This window comes from Caretta caretta, chromosome 1 (genome assembly GCF_965140235.1).
Source record: "Caretta caretta isolate rCarCar2 chromosome 1, rCarCar1.hap1, whole genome shotgun sequence".
In the NCBI taxonomy this organism is placed as follows: Eukaryota; Metazoa; Chordata; order Testudines; family Cheloniidae; genus Caretta; species Caretta caretta.
The window spans coordinates 207,176,244-207,197,244 of NC_134206.1; the positions used below are offsets into that span (position 1 = coordinate 207,176,244).

Sequence of the window (21,001 nt, forward strand, 5' to 3'; positions counted from 1 at the left end):
GGTTACAGAAGAATATGATGCCTCTGGTCACTTGAGGAGGGAGCATTTCCAATTGGTTTGCTAATACACGTGCCTTAGCCCCTCTCTGCATAGCTCAGAGGGAATGAGGTTACTCCCCATTAACTGGAGTTTGGTGCTTGGAGCTAGACTGGCCTGTTGTTTCTTTCTCATTTTCAGAGTTCTCCAAGCTGCCTTTTCAGTTCCTTGTGAGGAGCACATTGTGCTGCCAGAGCTTGAGTTGTTGCCAGGCTGCAGTTGAGGTGGAGATATTAGAAAAGATATTTCCGATCAGAAATTTGGGGAGGAGAGTGAGCAAGTGTAAAAACACCTTGTTGCATGCCTAATGTGCCCATAACTTCCAGTGTCAGCGATAGAGATGTGCCTATAGCAGGGGAGTTTCAAGCAGGTAAATAGTCTGTGGCTCTCATGGGTTAGCCCCGCAATGAGAGAACAAAAACTTCCCATTCAGTCCCTAGAGCATTTTGGTTTAGGGTGTGTCTATGCTTGAAAGTTGACGCTGATTAAGGGAGGGTATGAATTTAAAGTACAGTAGCGATTCCTGAACAATGCCATGTGTGGACACTCATTCCAGAACAAGAGTGCCTTGTTCCTGGCTTAACCCACTTTCAAAATTAATCTGGAACAAATCCATCTGTAGACAAGTCCTTCGTTTCACCCTGGGCTAGTTCAGTGAATTGAATCCTTCTGGCAAATTGATTGTTGATTGTTGGTAAACGGCCTTTTCTGAGTTTTCTATTTTAGCACACGTGCTGCATGGGGGATATTATGTAATAATACTCTGCACGTACAAAACATATTCTAACCAAACATCTTGCACAGGGTCAAGCTCATTGTTGGCAGTGACTAAACAAACAAAAGCCGTAGGTGTCCTGATGCCAAATCCTGTGCTCTACGCACTAGACCATTTACATTTCTCTCTCCCTCTTCTGGCAAATAAGTTGTGATATGTGTATGCCCCTCTTCTCAAAGTAAGGCGTGTAAATTATTGCTGTCAAGGGGGCTTGTTAAACTGTTTCAATCCCAGATATGTGCCCTGGGTTCTCCTCTTGCTCTAGTGGACTTAACAAATCAGGCTTTGTCTACATAGGAAAATTGTACTGATTTAACTGAATTGGTTTAGAAACAGATTTAGTTAAATGGGTGCAACATCTTGTGGGGGCACTTGTTTGGTCTGCATGTTCTCCAGTAATTGGTAAAGAATCAAGCTAAGCTGCTATAAGGTCCTTCCCACAAAGCAATGGGGAGTCAAGGTTGTAATAACCAATTCACTGCATGTTAAAAGCCTTATCCAATGAAGGGGGGAGGGGCTTGAATTTGGGGTGTCCCATATTCTGGGTGAGTACCCTAACCACTAGGCTAAGGGAACTTGTCTTTTTTCCTTCCCCCCTCCCCTCCACCTGTTTTGGGTGGAGTTCGGCAGCCTCTGAGCATGCCTACCTGGTCACACCCCGCACACAATTTAGGTGGCCAAACACTTATCCCTCCTCTAATTCATGAATTGCTCTGAAGCTTAGGCAAGAGAGATGCCTAGAGGGAGGCAGCAGAACACGGGCCCAGTGGCAGATACATATGTGCCTAGGGAACTTTGCCTGCAAAAACTCAGACACTGAGTGAGTTTAGGCACCTACAGGATTCAGCAGCAGCCAAGGAGTTTTGTGCACCACAGTGGTGCCTAGAACTGAGGTTTATGTGCCTAGGTTGCTCTGTGGATCCCATCCTGAGTGCTGACAAACCCAGACAAAAGTTGCTGGGAAAGGATAATGCGTTAGTAGGTGCTGAAGGTTGGGCCATGTGTCATTGGAAGGGTAACCTTCCCTTGATTGGCAGTAGGTCTGCTGGATTTAAGACTGGACCTGGCTGGTTCCTCTAACTCCTATTCTTCATTCTTACCCTCTCGCTGAAAGATCATTCCTTGAGTATTGTTTAATAAATTGTTGCTCCTGAGCATCCCCCCTGTGAAGAACGTGTCATATTTTCATAAGTGTCCTGAGAGAGGAAGTCTACCACTCTCTCACTTCGGTACAAGGCACAGATTTCACCCCACCACACCCGCTGGGGGAGTCCCAAGGCATGGGCATTGCAGCTCTGACACTTTAACTGGATACTTGAAAGCTCGGAACTGGGGGGGCGGTTCAAGGCTAGATACGCAGGTTTGCAAGAGTAATTCATTTAATCAATCACTGTTGGAATGGCTGCAGTGCAATGGCGCTCGCTGCACTGACAGATGCTTGCTCCTTTGCCAGCCCTTGCCCCTGTAGGTATCATTGATTGTTTCCCATCAGAGTGACAGGTCTGAGCACGCACAAGCAGTTCACTTTTGTTTACTTGCAGCTAGGATTAAAATGGCTTTTCAGCAGTTCCCAGCACTTGTAGTAGGTCTTATCTAGACAGTTGGAGGTCTTGAGGCCCCACGTGGTAACAGCCATGCTGAAGGAGGACTCGAACATGAAGGCCTGTTGGGAACCACAGCAAGTACATTAGGGCAGGAAGGAGAGGAGAGAATACATGCATAGTGATCATGCTTTATTAGGTATACACAGAAAACACACCAAAGGTCCAGCGTTGGTCAGACTCTAGCTCTTAGCTTCTCAGTTTGGAGAGGTTCCCAGCTGAGGCCAGCCTAGCATGACTCCTATCTGCTCAGTCAAGGGGAGAAAGCTTCCAACTAAGACCACTAAAAGTGTCCATAATGCCCATGGAGATGTACCATGGCAACGCTGGTGTTTGGCAGGTCCCAAAAGGAATTTTGGAACCTGGGAACATCCTGGAAAATCAAGACCATCCAAGAAATCTGGGACAGGGCCTGCTGGAGGACCATTTTCTAGAGCAAGTCATTGTTAGGCCTTGGCTGGTCTGAGGAACTGGGGGTGGAGGGGAGTGTGCTTTTGTTCCAGAAGGCCAGAATTTCCCAAAAAGCTCAGCTCCCCCTTTAAGCACCAAATTAAGTGGCCAGATTGTCAAAAGAGCTCAGCATGTTGTGTCACAATGGGGGAGCTGAGCACCTGTGAAAATCCAGTTCCAATTTTGGGTGTTCAGCTCTTCAAATCTCTCCCTGGGCACACATCCAAGCCGGAGAGCAAGGGTCTGAGCTGCGTTTCCGAGACCCATGTTGGTAGCAGGTTGTGCTGCTGCTAGAGCGTTTACCTGGCCAGGCAGTCATTTTACATGCTCTGCAGGGCTCTTACCATGGTCCCTTCCGCAACTCTCTCGGGCGCTAGCCTGGCTTTGCTTGCCTTCTCAAAACACTCAGCGTCTGGCCCATGGGGTGTCATCATGCTGTGCAGGCTGCCCCCTCCTGGCTGGAACCCTTCTTCCTTCGCTTCATAGCGCCCTTGGATCAGCCCCATGAACTCGCTCATACAGTTCCCTAGAGGAGTGGAGACACAGTTGATGTTACAACGCAACACCGTTTGCAGTCATCGCGGTGTGGCGGTCATCCCCTTGAAGATCACGAACTAAGTAGGGCTGGACCAGCTCAGTATTTGGATGAGTGACCTCCAGACAAATGCAGGAGTGATGCAAGATGTAGTGTCGGTGATGCAGTATGTGGTGCACTTAGGGGTGCTCTACATGCAGGTTTTGTACCCCTACATTTCTATGGATTCAGAAACCGATATAGTCAAAGCAGTACAACCTGCTCAGCTGGATGCAGGTAGGTAAGGAGTTCATACTGTATACCAATATAAGCACCTTTAAACCAGTATTACTGCGGCCACACTAGGGGGTTGCACTGCTTTAATTATATTGGTACTGAAACTGTGCAGAGAAGCCTATAATACTACTTCGTGTTTATAGGCACTGTTTATAGGCCGCAAAGCACTTTATAAAGGAGGGTCAGTATTAGTATCACTCTTTTGGAGATGGGGAAACTGAGACAGAGATCTGAAGTAACTTGTCTTAGGCCACACAGTAGGCCGGTGACAGAGGCAGGAACAGAATCCAGACTTGCTGATGCCCACTCCAGTGCCTTATGGATTAGATCATAGTGCTACTCATTTTTGTACAAGCTCTGAGCCACTTGTGTACCCTAACATCTTGTGACATTGTTTCATTCTTTTATAATCACTCTATTTTCTTGGTCATAAAAGTCCAATCTCTCTCTAATGGTTATGGGCCAAATTTTGCCACCAGTACTCATGATGAGCACTAGTCCCACTGAAAGCAACGCAGTAAGCTCTTCTGGAATAAGGGTTGCTGAATTTGGCTCTTGAATTCTCATTAAGGTATGTTCTCGTCTCTCTAAAGTATGTATTTTAGTCCCAGTTCAGCAGACAACTACCACTTGTCATACCCACTCACCTCGAATGGGTTTACTCAGTATAGTTAGTTAGTGAGCTTGGCTACACATTTTTGTAAGCTCAAGCCATATGGTGGTAGCTGTATTCTTCACATTTCCATTTGCATCAGCAGCGCATCCTTTCTTCAGTGCAATTCGGGGATGAAGCATTCAATTACAAAACTACTTTAGCAAAAATATAGGTAGCCTATATCTGCAAGCACATGTTCACTACTACTCATCCTTAATCTGCAGTATCGTGTGTATGAATGGTTTACTGAGAAATTTTTCATATAAATGGCTCATGAACTGCATTTAGGAGGGTATTACACAGAAGTGTAAGATGTTACATAGGTGTAGCTAAGGCTGTAAAATATATTATATCATAGGAAGGCTGGCCTAGCAGTTAGGACACGGGTTTGGGACTTGAAATGACCCAGATTCAATTCTTGGCTCATCCACAGACTTCCTGTGTGACCATAAGCAAGTCACTTACTCCACCCTGTGCCTCAGTTCCCTATCTGTAAAATGGGGAAAACAGCACTTCCCTCTCTGAGTGGGGTGCTGGGAAGACACATACATTCCTGATTCTCAGACATTTGGATATTACAGGGATGAGGGTCATATAAATACCTTCAAAGACAGAGAAATTGTGTATGCCCATGTAATAAAAGCCTCTGTATGCATTCATACATAGGAGAAAGTTAAGGTTGTGTGGGAAATCATAACTTTGCCACTTCATGATCTGAGTACCGAACTGTGCAGCCTTCATGTTCTCTGAATGCAGGTTTTTGACAGGACACAAGAACTGACAACAACAGTTCTACAGGTAAAAGACTAGATCCCATGTAAAATGTATGAGAAAGAACTGCTTAAACTCATTATCCCTCTACAGTGGTGCTGAGCACCACAGATTTCAATGGGATTTGAAGATGCTCAGCATTTTGCAAGACTGGGCGCTTCCTAAGCCAATGTAATATGTTCAGACAGCCAGGTTAGACACTATCATTCCACAGGTGAAAAACAATCCTATAAATATGAACTTAGTGTTTCTCAAACACACTCTGAGTGACCTGGCATAATTGGCGTCCAGCTGTTTTCCCTTTCTTTCATTATTTGAAACGAGAGCAGGGCCAACCAACAAGGAGCAGACAGTGATGGTGGCAAAGGGTTATTTTTCTTCCATGATGTAGTCACCTGCCACTAAGAACAGGACTGAGAAGGACATTGGTTCCAAATCTCTGCCTGTAAGCGCCACAGATATTGCTGGGGTAACAACTGCACCACTTTCCAACTAGATACACATGAAGTGGTGAAGAAGGATGGCCTTATGGTTATGGCACTGGAGAGGAGCTCAGAAGATCTAGAGTCCAGTGCCCGTTCTGACACAGACTTCCAGTGTGATCTTGAGGAAGTCACTTAACCACTCAGTGCCTCAATTTCCCATCTATAAAATGGGAATAATACTTGCTTTCTCCCATCCTTTGTCTCTCTTCTCTGGTGCGATGGTAAGCATTGGCGGGCAGGGACTATTTATAGAGTACGTCTACACTGCAAATTAACATGCAATTATAGCTTGGGTAGGTACACCCATGCTTGCTTTAATTTAGGTAGTGCAGCCAAAAATAGCTGGGAAGATATGGAGGCACAGATTCCGGTTTAGGCCAGCAACCTGAATACATATCCATGGTCCCCCATGGGGTTGTACTAAGGCAGCTAGCTTGCACTGAAGCCTGGGTCACCATGTCTTTACTACTAACTACTACTGTTACCTGCTCTACCTAGATGAAAGCTGGTGTGGGTCTTCCTTCCCATGCTACACTCACATCTTCGCTTGCAATGCAGACATACCCTTACTAAGCATTTGCACAGTGCCACTACAATGGGGACCCAACCTTGGTGGGGCCTCTAGGTGCTTCTCTAATACAAATAAATGTACGTGTGTAACCACAAGCCATATCGCCTCCTGTACAGTTGTCCTCAGTTGCTGTAAATGGGGACAGCTTTCCTTTGGTTCCTGCCCCAAGAAAGACTGGCTGGCTGCAAGTGGCCCATGTTAGCTGAGTGAGAGGATGCAGGCAAAGCCATCTTTCTCCTTGTGGCTCCTGTGGAGAACAGGAAGCATGGTTTGTTTGACCCCCACCCCCGACCCACTTCTCAAGGGTAACTGAGTAAGGGCAGACATACTGTGGTAATAAGGTGGCCGGAAGGTGTTGTTAGCCACCCCCCATCGGGGTGGGAAGATGACAAAGTCAGCAAGTGCCACTCCAGGTCGGGTTGACTTGGCTGTCAAGACAGTGAAAATAGATGGGTCCTACAAAAAACAAAACAAAACAGGATGGCAAATCAGAAAACATGGCTAGGTTCATAGACCTGTCAGTTCAGCTGCATCCTGTGAGCCACACCTGCCAATTCAGCCTCTCACCCTCTGAAACATTTTCACCATCTGCATTTTAGAAGAGGTTTGGAGGGTGAGTGGGATTTCTTGGCTGGTGTGAGGCCACCCATGCACCAGATCCCATTCTGGGCATAGGAGGAAGGAGATGCCTCCTTATTTGGCTGGCCTAGAAGAGCTCTAATTCTTGTCTCTCCCATGACAAGCACTCTGCCACCCCTGACCTTCCACCATCTTGTCTGGGTCCTGCTGATTCCCTCATATGACTGCAGCACTGACTGCAGAGAGGAAGAGGGGCTGTCCTGAGCCCAGAATGCTGCAGCACTTCTTCATCCCGCAGGGAATGCTGGCTTCAGAGGAGACCATACAACTCTGCTCCTCTCCTTTCCCCCGAGTGACCCTACTATCGCAAAACACAACATTCCCAATAAGTTCCCAGAATGTATGGGGGACAACTTTTTGTTTCAGAAGTGGAGGAAGTAACCCCGGGAACAGCCATTTTAGATTTGATTCTGACCAACAGGGAGACATTGGTTGTGAATCTGAAGGTGGAAGGCAATTTGGGTGAAAGCGTTCATGAAATGATAGATCAGAAATGATAAGGAAAGACAGGTAAGGTCCCATGGGCAGAAAATCTCAGGGAAAGAGGAATTAGGAAGTTTCTCAACGAGACAATATTAAAGACACAACTGCAATCTATCCTGATGTGAAGGAATGATAGGAAGAATAATAAAGAGACCAATATGACTCCATCAGGAACTCTTTAATGATCTGAAAATCAAAACGAAATCCTACAAAAAGTGGGAACATGGATGAATTGCTAAGGATGAAAACAAAAGAATAGCACAGACATGTTGGGGACAACATCAGAAAGGTGAAGGGCCAAAATGGGTTACATTTAGCAAGAGACATAAAAGGCAATAAGAAGAAGTTCTTTGAGTACATTAGGAGCAAGAGAAAGACGAAGGAAAGTGTAGGGGGAAAGAGAGCTTATAACTGATGACATCAAGAAGCCCAAAGTGTTTAATGCCTGTTTTGCTTCAGTCTTCACTAAAAAGGTTAATAGTGATCAGATACTCAATACAATATTAACAACCAGAAGGAAGAAATGTAAGCCAAAATAGGGAAAGGACAGGTTAAAAAAATATTTAGATACATTAGATGTATTCAAGTTGGCAAGATCTGATTAAATTCATCTGAGGGTTACTTAAAGAATTGTCAAAAAGAAAAGGAGTACTTGTGGCGCCTTCGAGACTAACAAATTTATTTGAGCATAAGCTTTTGTGAACCACTTCATTATAGTGACTGAACAGTTTACACTTGATAACTGGTTTGGAAATCTGAGCGTACGTCCACACTACCCGCTGGATCAGTTCCTAGCAGTGATTGGATGCCTGTGGGACTATATTATCCCAGTGTCCCATATTACCTACTTCCATCTCCTTCCTCTGGCTGTTCAAATTAAAAGGTCAGAATCCTGCCTGGGACATCTTCATACCCACACCCATTGAAGCAGATTTCCGATGACACAAATGATGTCTGGAACTATGCTCATCCTATTATAGCTGTTACTCTGTCTTCCCCACCCTGGCCTGCTTGTTTGTCTCATCCACCTGTTATGTCTTGTCTTTTTGAGCACAAGCTCTTTGGCACTGGGACTGGCATTTTTTATATGTTTGTATAGGGCCTAGCACAATGGAGTTCAACCTGATTGTAGACTCCAAGTACTCCGACAACAGAAATGTTAAATAATAATAGTAATTAATAATAACTATATAATTTACCAAAAGACAGCTGTGGTCCAAACGCAGAAGGGACACACAGTGCTGTCAGTGACATGCCTGCTGTAAGTCTGTCAGAAATCAGGACTAAGTGGTAATCTAGACTAAGTCTGATCAATTTAGCAGGTGTGGAAAAGGACTGTAACTTATATTCCCCCCTTTACGTATTCAAGGTATAACAGGAAAAGCAACAACCAGGAGGGTGTAAGATTCCCTGACGTAAGGCCTGAGTTCCCAGCCTGTTTCACCAGCTTCACCCAGTGTTTCAATGTAAAACAAGTGTAGTGGATTGGAGAATTGGACCCACTCTGTGTGGGAACTGTCTTGCCTTGCACAGCCCTGTTCAGTGCTTTCCCAGATGTTCTCAAAGAGACTGAACGTCACAGGTGCTTGAGATGCCAATGTGGTGCAAGCTACACGGACTTTCCACTGACATCCATTTTCTAATTCACCAGTTACCTGCTGTGCAACTTACACTGACATTTACACCACTGCAGGATTTGGTCCCCAACTCCAAGGATTTACAGACATTTGGCCTGAATTAGACTTTGGCCTTGTGGTGTGGCAAGCAGAAGACTAGACGAAGAGGAGGGGTAGTGTGTGGCAGGAGACTGGGCAACAGGAGTGTCCCAGGTTCTATTTCCATCTCTGCCACTGATACATTGTGTGGCACTGGAGAAGTTAGGTCAACATTTTCAAATGTAGGTACCCCAGTGATGCTCCTAAATCTATATTTAGGCTCCTAATAAGAGACCTAGTTTTTCAGTGGTGTTGAGCACCCACAGCTCCCAATGGTTTTAGATTTCATAGGCGCCAATTTCATTGCTCCACCTCATACATGCCTATATTGACAGCCTTAGAACTTACCGCATGGTCAAAAGCAACAGAATTGATGACCATAAAGTTATCCAGATTGTATTTGTACGGTGTGTAGTTCCCATGCCAGGCCACCACATTGAATGGGGAGAAATCCTATCAAATCAAGAAGAACAAAGGCAGCAGAAGATTATCCCCAGCACTCTCCAACATGCTGCTAACATACAGGGCACTGCTCTGTTATTCAAAATGCATTTAGTGTTAGTAAATGGTGCTCTGTTGACAGCCTGGAGGCCGAAGCCCCCTGTGTATCCATAGAACAGGTACTGCCTGGGCAGTGGCAGGGCACATTCCTCCTCGCCATACCCTGCCAATGGGCCTCAGCTCTGCCCCATTTCTAGTGATGAGAGGGGAGTTCGGTGTCCAAGGCCCATTTACTCCTTGGCTTCACTGCTGACGTCACCCATAAGGAAATAGTTGTAATGGTAATTTTTTGTGACAGGAACACCTGCCCAATAGAAATTAGACCAATGCCCCCCCCCCCCCCCCAGAAATACACTCCTGTCTTTTCACATAGGCCACTGAATAGCACTTGGAAGCAGTGAGGTAAAAATCATCACCTAGAGGCAAAGAATCACTAACTTTTTACTAACTTCAGAGTCAAACAATTCTTTAAGAAACATTTACTATGGACGGAGAGCATTTTAGCTGGAGGGAGAAATGTGCCAACAAACAACGGGCTCAATCCTGCTTTCATTTAACTCAATGGGAGTTTGGCCGCTGACTTCAGTGGGAGAAGTATTGGTCCCCAAAGTTATTTTCCATGTTGGTAAATAGTACATCCTATAATGTGCACTTATAACTAATAGAGCTTCAGTGTGATCCAGTCTTTGTGAAAAGGATTCTGATTTCCTTACCTGTTGGGCTGAAAACAACTTGCCCTGGTACTTGCTGATCACTGTGTAGCCACCTGCTACTTGGCAATCTTCATACCAGGCAACTGGCACTAAGAAATCTCGTGGGTTAGCCAGACCATTGGCCCCTCGGGTAGAAAAAAAAAAAGCAGCAAGATTCTGAGTGATGTCTTTACAAAGTGGGGACTGTTGTCCTTCCCTGGTTATACCGGTGTACTTTTGGAGTTTGAATGACTTTAGAGGCACTTCACTGTACTCCATAAAGAGGCTTATTGTTCTCAACAAAACTATTTACCTGTAATCCTTACTCTCAGACAGGGGTCACTGGTACACGCTCTGGCACTTAAGTCCATGTTCCCATCATGGGAGTCAGACAACTCTCACAGCTCTGATTACTACACTGTTACCCACCCTCAATAGTCGGGGAGTGTTACCTTGGGGTGGCAGAAGAGGATTAGACATCAGGGACTTTCTATTCTTGGCTCTGTCACTGACTGGTTGTATAACCTTGGGGAAAGATCTCTAGAAAGCCATCAGGCACCAGCACATTTCTGGACGTGTGGAAAATAATAATAAAATGAGGCTAATGATACTTATTCACTTTTAGGTGTTTTGTAAGAGTTGGTTAATGTCTGTAGAACATTTTCAAGTGTAAAGCACCACATGAGTGCTAAGCATTCTTCTTCTTCTCATGATTATTATTGTTTTTTATTACAAAGAACTTTGACTTCCTTGGATAAACGTGCCAGGCATTACTACCTGCTGCTGAGGTTTAACAGTCAGTACTTTCCTCCAGCTGTCAGTTTTCAAGTGAAAAGTGAAGTTAAACAAGAATAAAATATAAATGATCTCTGGGGCGAAGTGGGGTGGCTGGTAGGGAGAGGATCTCCTATAATTGCTACCTCCTGAAAAGAAGGATTGCAGGCAAGTACAGTCATTTTCTTTTCTTCAAAAAGTGAACGTTAGAATAGATTTCTCCCTTCTTGGAGACTCAAGAATTCCAAAAGTGTCTCTGAAAAAAGCTAACTAATGAAAAAACTTGTTACAAATACATAGGCAAAATAGTATAAATAATCATATGAAACAGGCATTGACTGTAACGACATGAAATCGCTGTATCCTGGCTGGAGTGCTACAGCTAAGGGTGCCGAAAAATCACTCTTATAATCTCATTCCACAGGTCCACAGAACTCCAGAGCAAGCAGTGAGCAAGGTGAAGGATCTGCAGAGCACACATCACACAGGAGAGGGCATTTTGGTGGGGGGAAAGATCCCTTTCTCTACTCCTGGGGGATCAGAGAATTAATGGCCTTCCAAGTTTTTTGTTGGGAATGGGGGCTACTCTGTGAAATGATAGTGTCCATTTGTCAGGGAGCAACTGAAGAGCATCTCCAGGATTCCTATTGAGCGTCTCATACTGAGGCTTCCAATTCATTCTTAGCAGAGAGGTCTCTGAAATTTTAAGCCTTCCTATGTCGTAAAAGGGAGTTTGCTACAAGAAGAGGATGGACCTGGCCTTCTGTATCCCATGTGAATGGAAAGCCTGAGGAGAAAGGAGGAATGGATTTTGGCTCTCAGTCCCTTGCTCTTGTAGCACTCTGGCCCCACAGAACCCATTGTAAACTTGATGATGAATCTTTACCGATGGGTCCCAGGTCAGGTAGCTCGAAATGCGCGCCATACACCTCCAGGACGTAGCCCCTGGTTTCTCCAAACACCTCCACACTGAAACGCATCCCTTGCTAGGAAGGAAAAAATAAAAGTAGATACCAAGAGCAGCTCAAGATGGTTGTTACAGCCCACAAAAGATTCATGCAGAGGTGGCCAATGTGCGGCTTGTGGGCCAAATGCAGCCAACTGACTTCTACAGGGTGCCCCCCAGGGCTGCCCTCAAGTTGAACATGGTGGCATGGCTTGCTGAGCCTACATATCCCAGCATGCCATGCTCAAACTGGATTCAAGCAGCCCATGCCACACTGTATGCTTTTCTATTAAAAATTAGGGTGGCTGTGACTGGTGCACTGTACACAAATTAGGTCAGCCCAGGGGTTCGTGGCAAGTTCCTAATGCAGCCTCTGCTGAGCAAAGTTTAAGGCCCCCTGGGTTAGTCCAGCTCTCTGGGGTTCGACTGAGGTCGAGCAAAACTCACTGTTTCAATGTCAGCAGCATGCTTTCGGAGGTTCCCTCCAAAAATAAGCCAGCAGGAGGTGGAATCCTGCCTAGTCCTCACCTGAATGACACAGATCTCATTGGGCTCCACCAGCAATTTGCCAAACTCGGTGGTGATGAGCAGCTTCCCTTGCTGTGGCACTGTGGGAAGGAAACATAAGCAGCAGACACTGAGGAACCCGAGGGTTTTCCTGTCACCAAAAGTCACGGTTTATAAGCTTCAATCTGCAAATTCATTCTTCCCCCCAGTATGCTACCAGCCTCCTAGGAAGGCTCTTGCTTCTCTTAGCTGCAGATGCTCTCTGTCCTTCCTGACCCCACCATCACCCTCACACTGTGGCCTAGGGAGAAATGTTGTGTGTAAGCAGCAAACAGAAGCAGACCAGTGTTACAGGCGAACAAATCGCTCAGGCAGAAAAAAACACAGAAACACGTTCTTTTGTTGTTCAAAGAAGCAACTGCTGATGAATGATGCCAGACTGACCACTCTGTATCCTCAGAGCAGGCCACAGTAGTGCAACTGTGCTTCTCACTGCTCTCCAGCCAACCTTTCATCTTGAGAGGTAAGATACAAATTCAGCCTTCTTGAGCCATTCAGTACTTGGTCTCAGGTTAAACTAGCAAGAAGTCCAGTTAATGACAGCTGTGATTGATTTGTATATCCACTAAGAACTGGCCTGAGTTCCTCAGATTCATTTCACCTAAGGGCCAGTGAAGAGCCATTAGATGGGAGCAGTGTTCAGTTACTAGGGCCCAGCTCCTCAAAAATATTTAGGAACCTAACTCCCACTGAAACCAAAGGAAGCAAGGTGCCTAAACATCTTTGAGGATCTGGGCCTAGCAGCCGAGGATGGATTTAAACTAGAGACCTAGATGCAAAAGGCTCTGTATGCCAATCCCCAGAGCCAGCCAGTCAGTTCCTCTTCCCTTGCACCTATGCCACTAGGAGAATAAATTAATTATTGAGTGGCAGTGAGTCCAAACTTCTGAACTCTGAGAATACAAAGAAAGGGGGAGAGGTTACTATTGCACTATACCTCAGGGCAGTGGTTCGGGGGATTACTCAACACATTCTTTCATGTGAGGAGCCTCTCCCCTTCACCAAAGATGCAAACTGTGTCTCCAAGAGCTACAGGATCCTGCTTTCCATGTGGTTACCCCTTCACTTCTTTGATACACAGCAGAGGCCAAGTATGGTTAACTCTCCACTCGACTAGAGCGGGGGCTAATGGTCTTTAGTTAACATTTGCATTCGTTCTCTTGAATGTACTGGCCCAGGAGGGCCCGCACCATAACCGGAAGGCCTGTGAAGTCATGCAGTATGCCCTACTCGGGCCCTCTCCCTTTCACCTCATGGTGGGGAGAGAGCAGAGGAACCGCAGTTTGGTATTTTGGGGTTTTTGCTGATGAATGAGTTCAGTCACCAAGTCGTTTCTATTCATCAATCAAGAAAGATACAAACAAATATCAGGGTCACATGCATTTATTTTTGGTGAAATAAAATATTTAAATGTGCATGCATTTCAAGTTCCAATGCCACACTTATTGTTGCAAGTTTGGACACCCCAGCCTGGTGGAACTCAGGAACACAGATCCCCTGTCAAAGACTCACTAGTCTTGGACTGAAGCAAAGCTGTGAGCGGTCTATCAATCCCAGGGTTTATAGTTTCCAGAAAACCTCAAGGACTTTTGTGACATGCCTAATAGGATTCCCACAATAGCATTACAGATGCAGAGCACTAGGAACCGGACACTGACTAGCTAGCCAAGGAATCAGGGTCCTGTTAAAAAAAGAGACTTACAATCCTGGACTGAGAGAGAGAAGCCGAATGTGGTAGGCAACTTAACCGTTACCAAACCACCTAATTTTGGATGGTCCAGGAGTGATGTTTCTCACCGACCACCAGTCCAAACCTTCCCAGCAGGAAGAACGAACCAGGTGTTGGGAGAAACAGAGAGGAGGGCAGATGGCAACAGAGATTAGCAATGATGGGGGGAAACAGAAGTCGCATCAGTAACTCACCAATCAGGAAGTCTCCATCTGAATTGTAAAAGCACCTAAAGAAAAAGGAGCACAGGCGCACACATACTACAGGCTGTAATAGGAGGGTCTCTTGAGCAGGTAGAGTGTCAGTGATGCCAACAGAGGCAACCTTGGGAGCCCCATTCACAGGGTTGGTGGAGCCTCAGCACATAGAGGCACGCAGGAGGCAGGATGATCTAATGCACAAAGCGCAGGACTAGGAACTCCTGAGGACTAGTCCTGCCTCTGCTAACGTCCTTCCTCCGTGACCTTGGGCAAATCACTTCCCCACTCTGAGCCTCCATTTCCCCATCTGTAAAATGGAGATTATGATGCTGACTCACCTGACAGAATTGTTGTGAGAAACTGTTAACGTCTGTCAGGTGTGATACTATGTATTATTGACCTCCAAGGGTGAGCTTGGTCTGTGGGATAAGGATCTATGAACCCTGCAGAAAAGCCCCTCTTATCTCTGCAGCCCCAACCCTTCACCATTCCCACCTCCCTGCTGATCAATGTGCATCCCATCTCTTTGTACGATGTTTACCCAAGGGAGTGCAATCTGTTAGGGTTTTCTATACCACCCATCACCATAGTATCTAAGTACTTTTGTGGAGTGCACGTGAATTTAGGGGATATCTAGGCATTGTTATTTGCAAAATAGTTGCTATGTGGTCTGTGCTCTCAGAGAGCATTTGCAATGAATTACAGATGCTATCGGGATGGTTGCAAACTAACACTAAGGCTGCGTCTACACTACAAACCTTACAGCCGCACCACTACAGCTGTGCCGTTGTAAGGTCTCACGTGTAGCCGCTCTTTGCTGGTGGGCGAGAGCTCTGCCGTCGGCATAGTTAAACCACCCCCAATGAGCAGCGGTAGCTATGTCAGCAGGAGACTGTCTCCCGCCAACATTACGCTGTCCACACCAGCACTTTTGTCGGTGAAACTTATGTTGGTCAGGGGTGTGGTTTTTTTCACTCCCTTGACTGACAAAAGTTTTGCCAACAAAAATGCTAGTGTAGACAAAGTCTCACACTTGCAAACTACCAGCCCTGGAAAACCTGGACCTCAAATCTAATAGTCACTGACCTATTAATCATAGAGGTGTTACAGGTGAAGATGTGGATGGCAATCCCATTCCGTGACTTGGGCTCCCCAGCTCCACACAATGTGTGCAAACCCTAGGAGACAAACACACTGAGTTAGAAAGAGCAGCCGGTAGCTGGATGGAGACAAGATCCCTCCATCCCCTTCGATGGGGCTGTGCCCCCTGGCTGGACTCCCTCCTTCCTCGCAGATCCCACCTCTGCTGGCTGGGCTCCCTGTCTCTCCATGACTGTTGTTTGCCGTTGTTTAAAATGACCCTGATCCTTGGAGACCTCTCAAAGCTGAATATGCAGCAGAGCAGCAGGCCAGTGGCTAACAGCGCACAAAGCTTCTCTAAAGCCCAGTAAAGGGGGGGCTTCGAAAACCATGGCAGAAGGCACAGACCCAGCTCAATAGTCACTGGTAGGGAGTGGGGAAAAGCCTCTCCCTGAGGAGATGAGCTACCCCGGGTGTCTGTCCTCCTCACAGCATTTGCCAGGGAGCTCGTAAGGGGAATGGGGCTGGGCTCAGCTGGAGTGAACTCCTCTGATTATCCCAAGGGAGCAGCGAATCTCTCACTCAGTAGTTCAGGCGTCAGACCCAGCTTGGGAGGGTAGGGAATTCTGGCTTTGAGTGGCCTGGTTGATTTCAGTTAGGGAGCTACGGCTGCAAAAAGCCCTTCCGACTTTTCAGTACCAAAACACTATATGCGAGGCTTGACTGCTCTTTACCCAGACTCTGTTTATTGCCAGTGTACAGTCTCGTAGTAAGAGCAGGACTCCTGGGTTCTATTCCTAGCCCTGCCTTTGACTCACTGTGTGATCTTGGGCAAGTCAGTAGGCCGCTCTGTGCCTCAGTTTCCCCCTCTGTAAACTGCACATTATTGCTATCTGCTCTACTAAACCCTATAAAGAAGGAAAATGGCCTGGGAGGCTCCAGCTGCTTGACTTACGCTCACAAAGTCCAGCTTTTTTTCAGAGGCTCTGGGGATCTCAAAAGGCTTCCATCTCAGCTGGAATCAAGCAAACACAAAGTGAGGAAGGAAATGCCAGCCATTATAATATGAACAATGCTAGCTAAAAAGAACAGAGAGGCCTCCATGCCCTCACCCTGCCCTCTGCTGGGTATTTTCGGGGTTTTCTTCTTCGCAGGAGATTTTAAAAATATTATTTTGCAAACCAGTTTTCTGACCTGGGAGCTGCCAAGCTTGAAATTCCTATTTAGAAACTGTCCTTCTCTGTGTTACTAACACCACCTGACATGCAAATAATTTCAGATTAACTGACTCGTCACCACTGATGCTGTTTGTGTCATTTTGTGCTCTGCTCAGCTTGCAACCATTCACTTGTTGCATGACCCTTCGGCTACTCATGTCTGTTCTCTGTGCCTCAGTTTCCCCACCTGTTAGACGGGGGGCTGCGGGCTCAGATAACTGCTGTTGGTAAAGTTGTGGAGTTGCTCACATAAAAGGTGCTTGAGAAGTATATATTATTTGGAATGGCAGTCAATTTCGCTTGCTGTTTCTGCGGCACGAGCCAAGGCTTCTAACACTGCGGAGACAGGTTTCAATTAAATAAAACCTCTACAACAACCATAAAGCTTTGGGCCCCAATTGTGATCTCAGTGACACTGAAGATATAGCTACACTTGAGCTGGGAAGTGTGATTCCCAGCCAGCATAACTGTACCTGAGCCAGCTCTGCTCAAGCTAGCACAGTAAAAATAGCAGTGTAGCTGGGGTATCATGGGTGGTGGCTCAGGGTAGCCACCCCACTACATGCCCGCTGAGACTCCTGGGCATGTACTCCAAGTTTACTCCAATGTAAGTGTCTGGGTTTTAATGGAGTTATTCCTGATTAACACTGGTGGATCTGAGGGAAGAGTCAGGCTCTCTGCTGACAGTTCTTTTTAAATCATGTAAATCATTTTGTAACAGTTAAAAATAAACCATAATCTAATTTTTGAGCCTAAATGACTTGTCAGAGTCTCCTTGAAGATTAACCTTAAGAGGAAAAGAAAGTGGCGGTGTGCTGGGCCACGCCAGATGCACCTCTGAGTGAAACAGTGCAGGAGTTCATCACTTATTAATCAGCTGCACACCAGGCTTGGCACTGCTATTGGCAGATAATTGCTCTGTTCTCTGAAGCCATCTGCTTACAAAGAAGTCCTGCAGTTCAAGCCCTGGCATGGGCAGCCAGGTCGGGTCAGCCGGGTAGCTCTTGCTCCTGGCAGAGTCTCCAACTGAACACAGGGAAGTAAGTGTTGTATGTCTTTGTGCTACAGGATATTAATTTTTTTAAAAGGTAATCAAATGGATCAAGAAAGTATAAATGAAAAAGATTTGAGTGAAATAATTATGAATTGCCTTTCTCTTGTACTAAATAAGTCTGATACTTTTTAAGTGGCAGGGGCAGTTTAAAGAGAGTGTGGATAGACTGATATACAGGGGAGAAAGGATGGTCTAGTGTTTAAAACACAGAGCTCAAAGTTAGAAGGTCCAGGTTCACAGGCTGCCTGTCTGACCTTAAGCAACCCACTACCTAGCTCTGTGCCTTTGTTCCCCCATCCATGAAATGAGGATGATAATTATCTGCTTTACAAAAGGGATAGGGCTTATCTCATTAATACTTTGAGATCCAGTGACAGAAGGGGTTGGATAAGAGCAAAGGGTTATTTATTATTAATAATAGTCATAATAACAATAGATACGATACACAAGCAAGGCAGAGTGAGCTAACAGACCAAACTGGCAAGGGATCAACACACAATGCAACAGCTGACTGAGGTTGGGAGCTATGAGTGATACAGTAGCCCAGGCCATTGGATACAATGCTCTTCCTTGGGAGCATCTGGATGAACCTTCTGCATGTTTGTTGCCATGCAGCAACATCCCAAGGGGCTCTCCACACAAAAAGACTTTGGCTGCTCAAAAAAGGGGGCCTCTGGGGGAGGAGATATTTAGATGTCAGAGAGGGAGAGATTTCTGAAGGAGCTACCAGTTTAGGTCAGGGTGTTAAACATATGGTCTGCAGACCAGATGTGGCCCTCGTGATGTATTCCTATGACCAGCATGAAACAATTAGGTTATGGACACTCTAAGCTTTCATTTTTTAAAATATAGAAGTGGCTAGGCCTCATTGCTTCAGCACTAACCTCCTAAATGTGAACCTAGTGTAAATGCAAAGTGATGACATGTCTGCCTGAGTCTGCAGACAGCCTGGAGCAATGATTCAGAGGTGTGAACTTCCCTGTCCCCTATTCATCTCATTGGGAGTGACAATTCTAAAGGGCAATGATGATACTTCAGTGGCAACAGTGTGACAATTTCAAGTGTCCACTGCTGATCAGTTTAAGCTCTTGATGGCTGGGAACTGACAGTCACTGCAGGCAAGGGAATGCAGACGGAAGAACAGAGAAGAGACACAAAACAGAGGAGAGGGGGAGAAAGAGAGATGGGAAAGGGAAAGAACAAAGGGCAGAAATATAGGTGGCTTAAAGGAGAGCAGATTTTCTCACTGAGTGATACTGAATGTGACAAGTTACTGAGTAAATAATAATGTTTAGCTCCCACCTAAAGGCTGTATTCTCCCCTTGATATCGGTGCAAACCTCCACTGAAATTAGTGGGAGGTCCATCTTGGAACGAGGGGAGTAGAACATCCTGAAATTATAGCCCAGCCTATGGACCATAATGAAACACAGAATTCAGCTCCCTCCTCCAAAGGAGTTTGACACCCTGTGCTAGATGTTAGGCTACCGCCTGGCTTTGAGTTGTATTCAAACAACTGGGTGATTCTTTGTTATGTCTGGGTTTTATTGTGCTGGGTCCTGATCCAAAGCTCATGAAAGTCAAGGGAAAACCTTCCATTGACTTCAATGGACTTTGGATCAGGTCCTTAGATGACTCACTGTGGGCTCCTTATAAATGGATAAATATATAAATAAAAGATTCCACAGAAAACTGAAGTGAACTGTGCAAGCCCTGGGGCCAAACCTAAGATCAATTGTACTGGCAGGCTGTGAGCACCCAGACAAACAACACGCTGGCCTTGTGGTGTCTATGACCAATAGATTCTGGCAACTAACTCACTGATCATGGCTATATTCCCAGCTCAGATATCGGAGCCTGAGAAAGCAAAGGAATGGTGGCACCTATTGGTCTCTGATTCCCAGTACCCAAAGGCCCTTGGTACAGTTAGCTGGAGTGCTTCCAGAGGTGCTTAGGTACTAAAGTGATGGGTAAGAACATAAGCCATACTGGGTCAGACCAAAGGTCCATCCAGCCCAGTATCCTGTCTACTGACTGTGGCCAATGCCAGGTGCCCCAGAGGGAGTGAACCTAACAGGTAATGATCTAGTGATCTCTCTCCTGCCATCCATCTCCACCCTCTGACAAACAGAGGCTGGGGACACCATTCCTTACCCATCCTGGCTAATAGCCATTAATGGACTTAACCTCCATGAATTTATCCAGTTCTCTTTTAAACCCTGTTATAGTCCTAGCCTTCACAACCTCCTCAGGCAAGGAGTTCCACAGGTTGACTGTACGCTGTGTGAAGAAGAACTTCCTCTTATTTGTTTAAAACCTGCTGCCCATTCATTTCATTTTGTGCCCCCTAGTTCTTATATTATGGGAACAAGTAAATAACTTTTCCTTATTCACTTTCTCCACACCACTCTGATGTTATATACTTCTATCACAGGGGTGTGCAAACTATGGTTCGTGGGTCGGATCCGGCCCCTCAGGGCTTTGGATCCGGCCTGCGGAATTGCCCCATGTGGTGCCGCAGGCCCCGCGCTGCTCTCAGAAGCGGCCGGCACCCTGTCCCTGGGGCCCCGGGATGGGCGGGGGCAGAGGGCTCCAGGCGTTGCCCTTGCCTCCAGGCACCGCCTCCCACAGCTCCTATTGGCTGGGAATGGGGAACCACGGCCAATGGGAGCTTCGGGGAAAGTACCTGGAGGCATGGCAAGGGCAGCGCACGGAGCCCTGTGCCACCCCCGTCCCCCAGGGGCCACGCAGGGTTGTGGTGCTGGCCACTTCCCAGACTGGAGCGGCATGGGGCCAGAGCAGGCATGCAGGGAGCCTGTCCTGGCCCCAATGTGCGCCGCTGCCACCCCAGAGCACCCCACTTTAGGTAAGCGGCACCGGGCGGGAGCCTGCACCCTGAACCCCTCCTGCACCCCACCCCCCAACTCTCTGCCCTAAGCCCCTTGCCTGCACCTTGCACCCCTCCTGCATCCCAACTCCCTGCTCTGAGCCCCCTGCTGCGTCCTGCACCCCCATGCATCTGAACCCCCTGCCCTGAGCCCCCTGCCGCACCCCACGCCCCTCCTGCACCCCAACTCCCTGCCCTGAGCCCCGTCACACCCTGCCCCCCTCCTGCCCCCCAACGTCCTGCCCTGGGCTCCCTCCCCCAGTCCGCACCCCTCCTGAACCCCTGCCGAGCCCCCTCCTGCACTCTGCACCCCTCCTGCACCCCAACCCCCTTCCCTGAGCCCTCTCATGCACCCCACACCCC

General features: G+C 46.8%; 1 protein-coding gene across 4 annotated transcripts in view; it reads right to left on the reverse strand.

Moving 5' to 3' along the window:
• Nucleotides 1-2,172: 2,172 nt before the first annotated feature.
• Nucleotides 2,173-21,001, reverse strand: part of HGD (homogentisate 1,2-dioxygenase) — a 43,278-nt gene continuing 24,449 nt past the window's right edge. For all 4 annotated transcript variants that reach the window (XM_048819032.2, XM_048819041.2, XM_048819052.2 and 1 more), the window contains 10 exons: nt 16,437-16,496; nt 15,488-15,579; nt 14,396-14,430; nt 12,434-12,513; nt 11,846-11,945; nt 10,207-10,331; nt 9,341-9,445; nt 6,485-6,611; nt 3,207-3,388; nt 2,173-2,474 (listed from right to left, as the gene is read on the reverse strand). In XM_048819032.2, the coding sequence (XP_048674989.1) occupies nt 2,343-2,474; nt 3,207-3,388; nt 6,485-6,611; nt 9,341-9,445; nt 10,207-10,331; nt 11,846-11,945; nt 12,434-12,513; nt 14,396-14,430; nt 15,488-15,579; nt 16,437-16,496 (1,038 nt within the window). In that variant the 3' untranslated portion in view covers nt 2,173-2,342. The remainder of the gene's footprint in view (nt 2,475-3,206; nt 3,389-6,484; nt 6,612-9,340; nt 9,446-10,206; nt 10,332-11,845; nt 11,946-12,433; nt 12,514-14,395; nt 14,431-15,487; nt 15,580-16,436; nt 16,497-21,001) is intronic.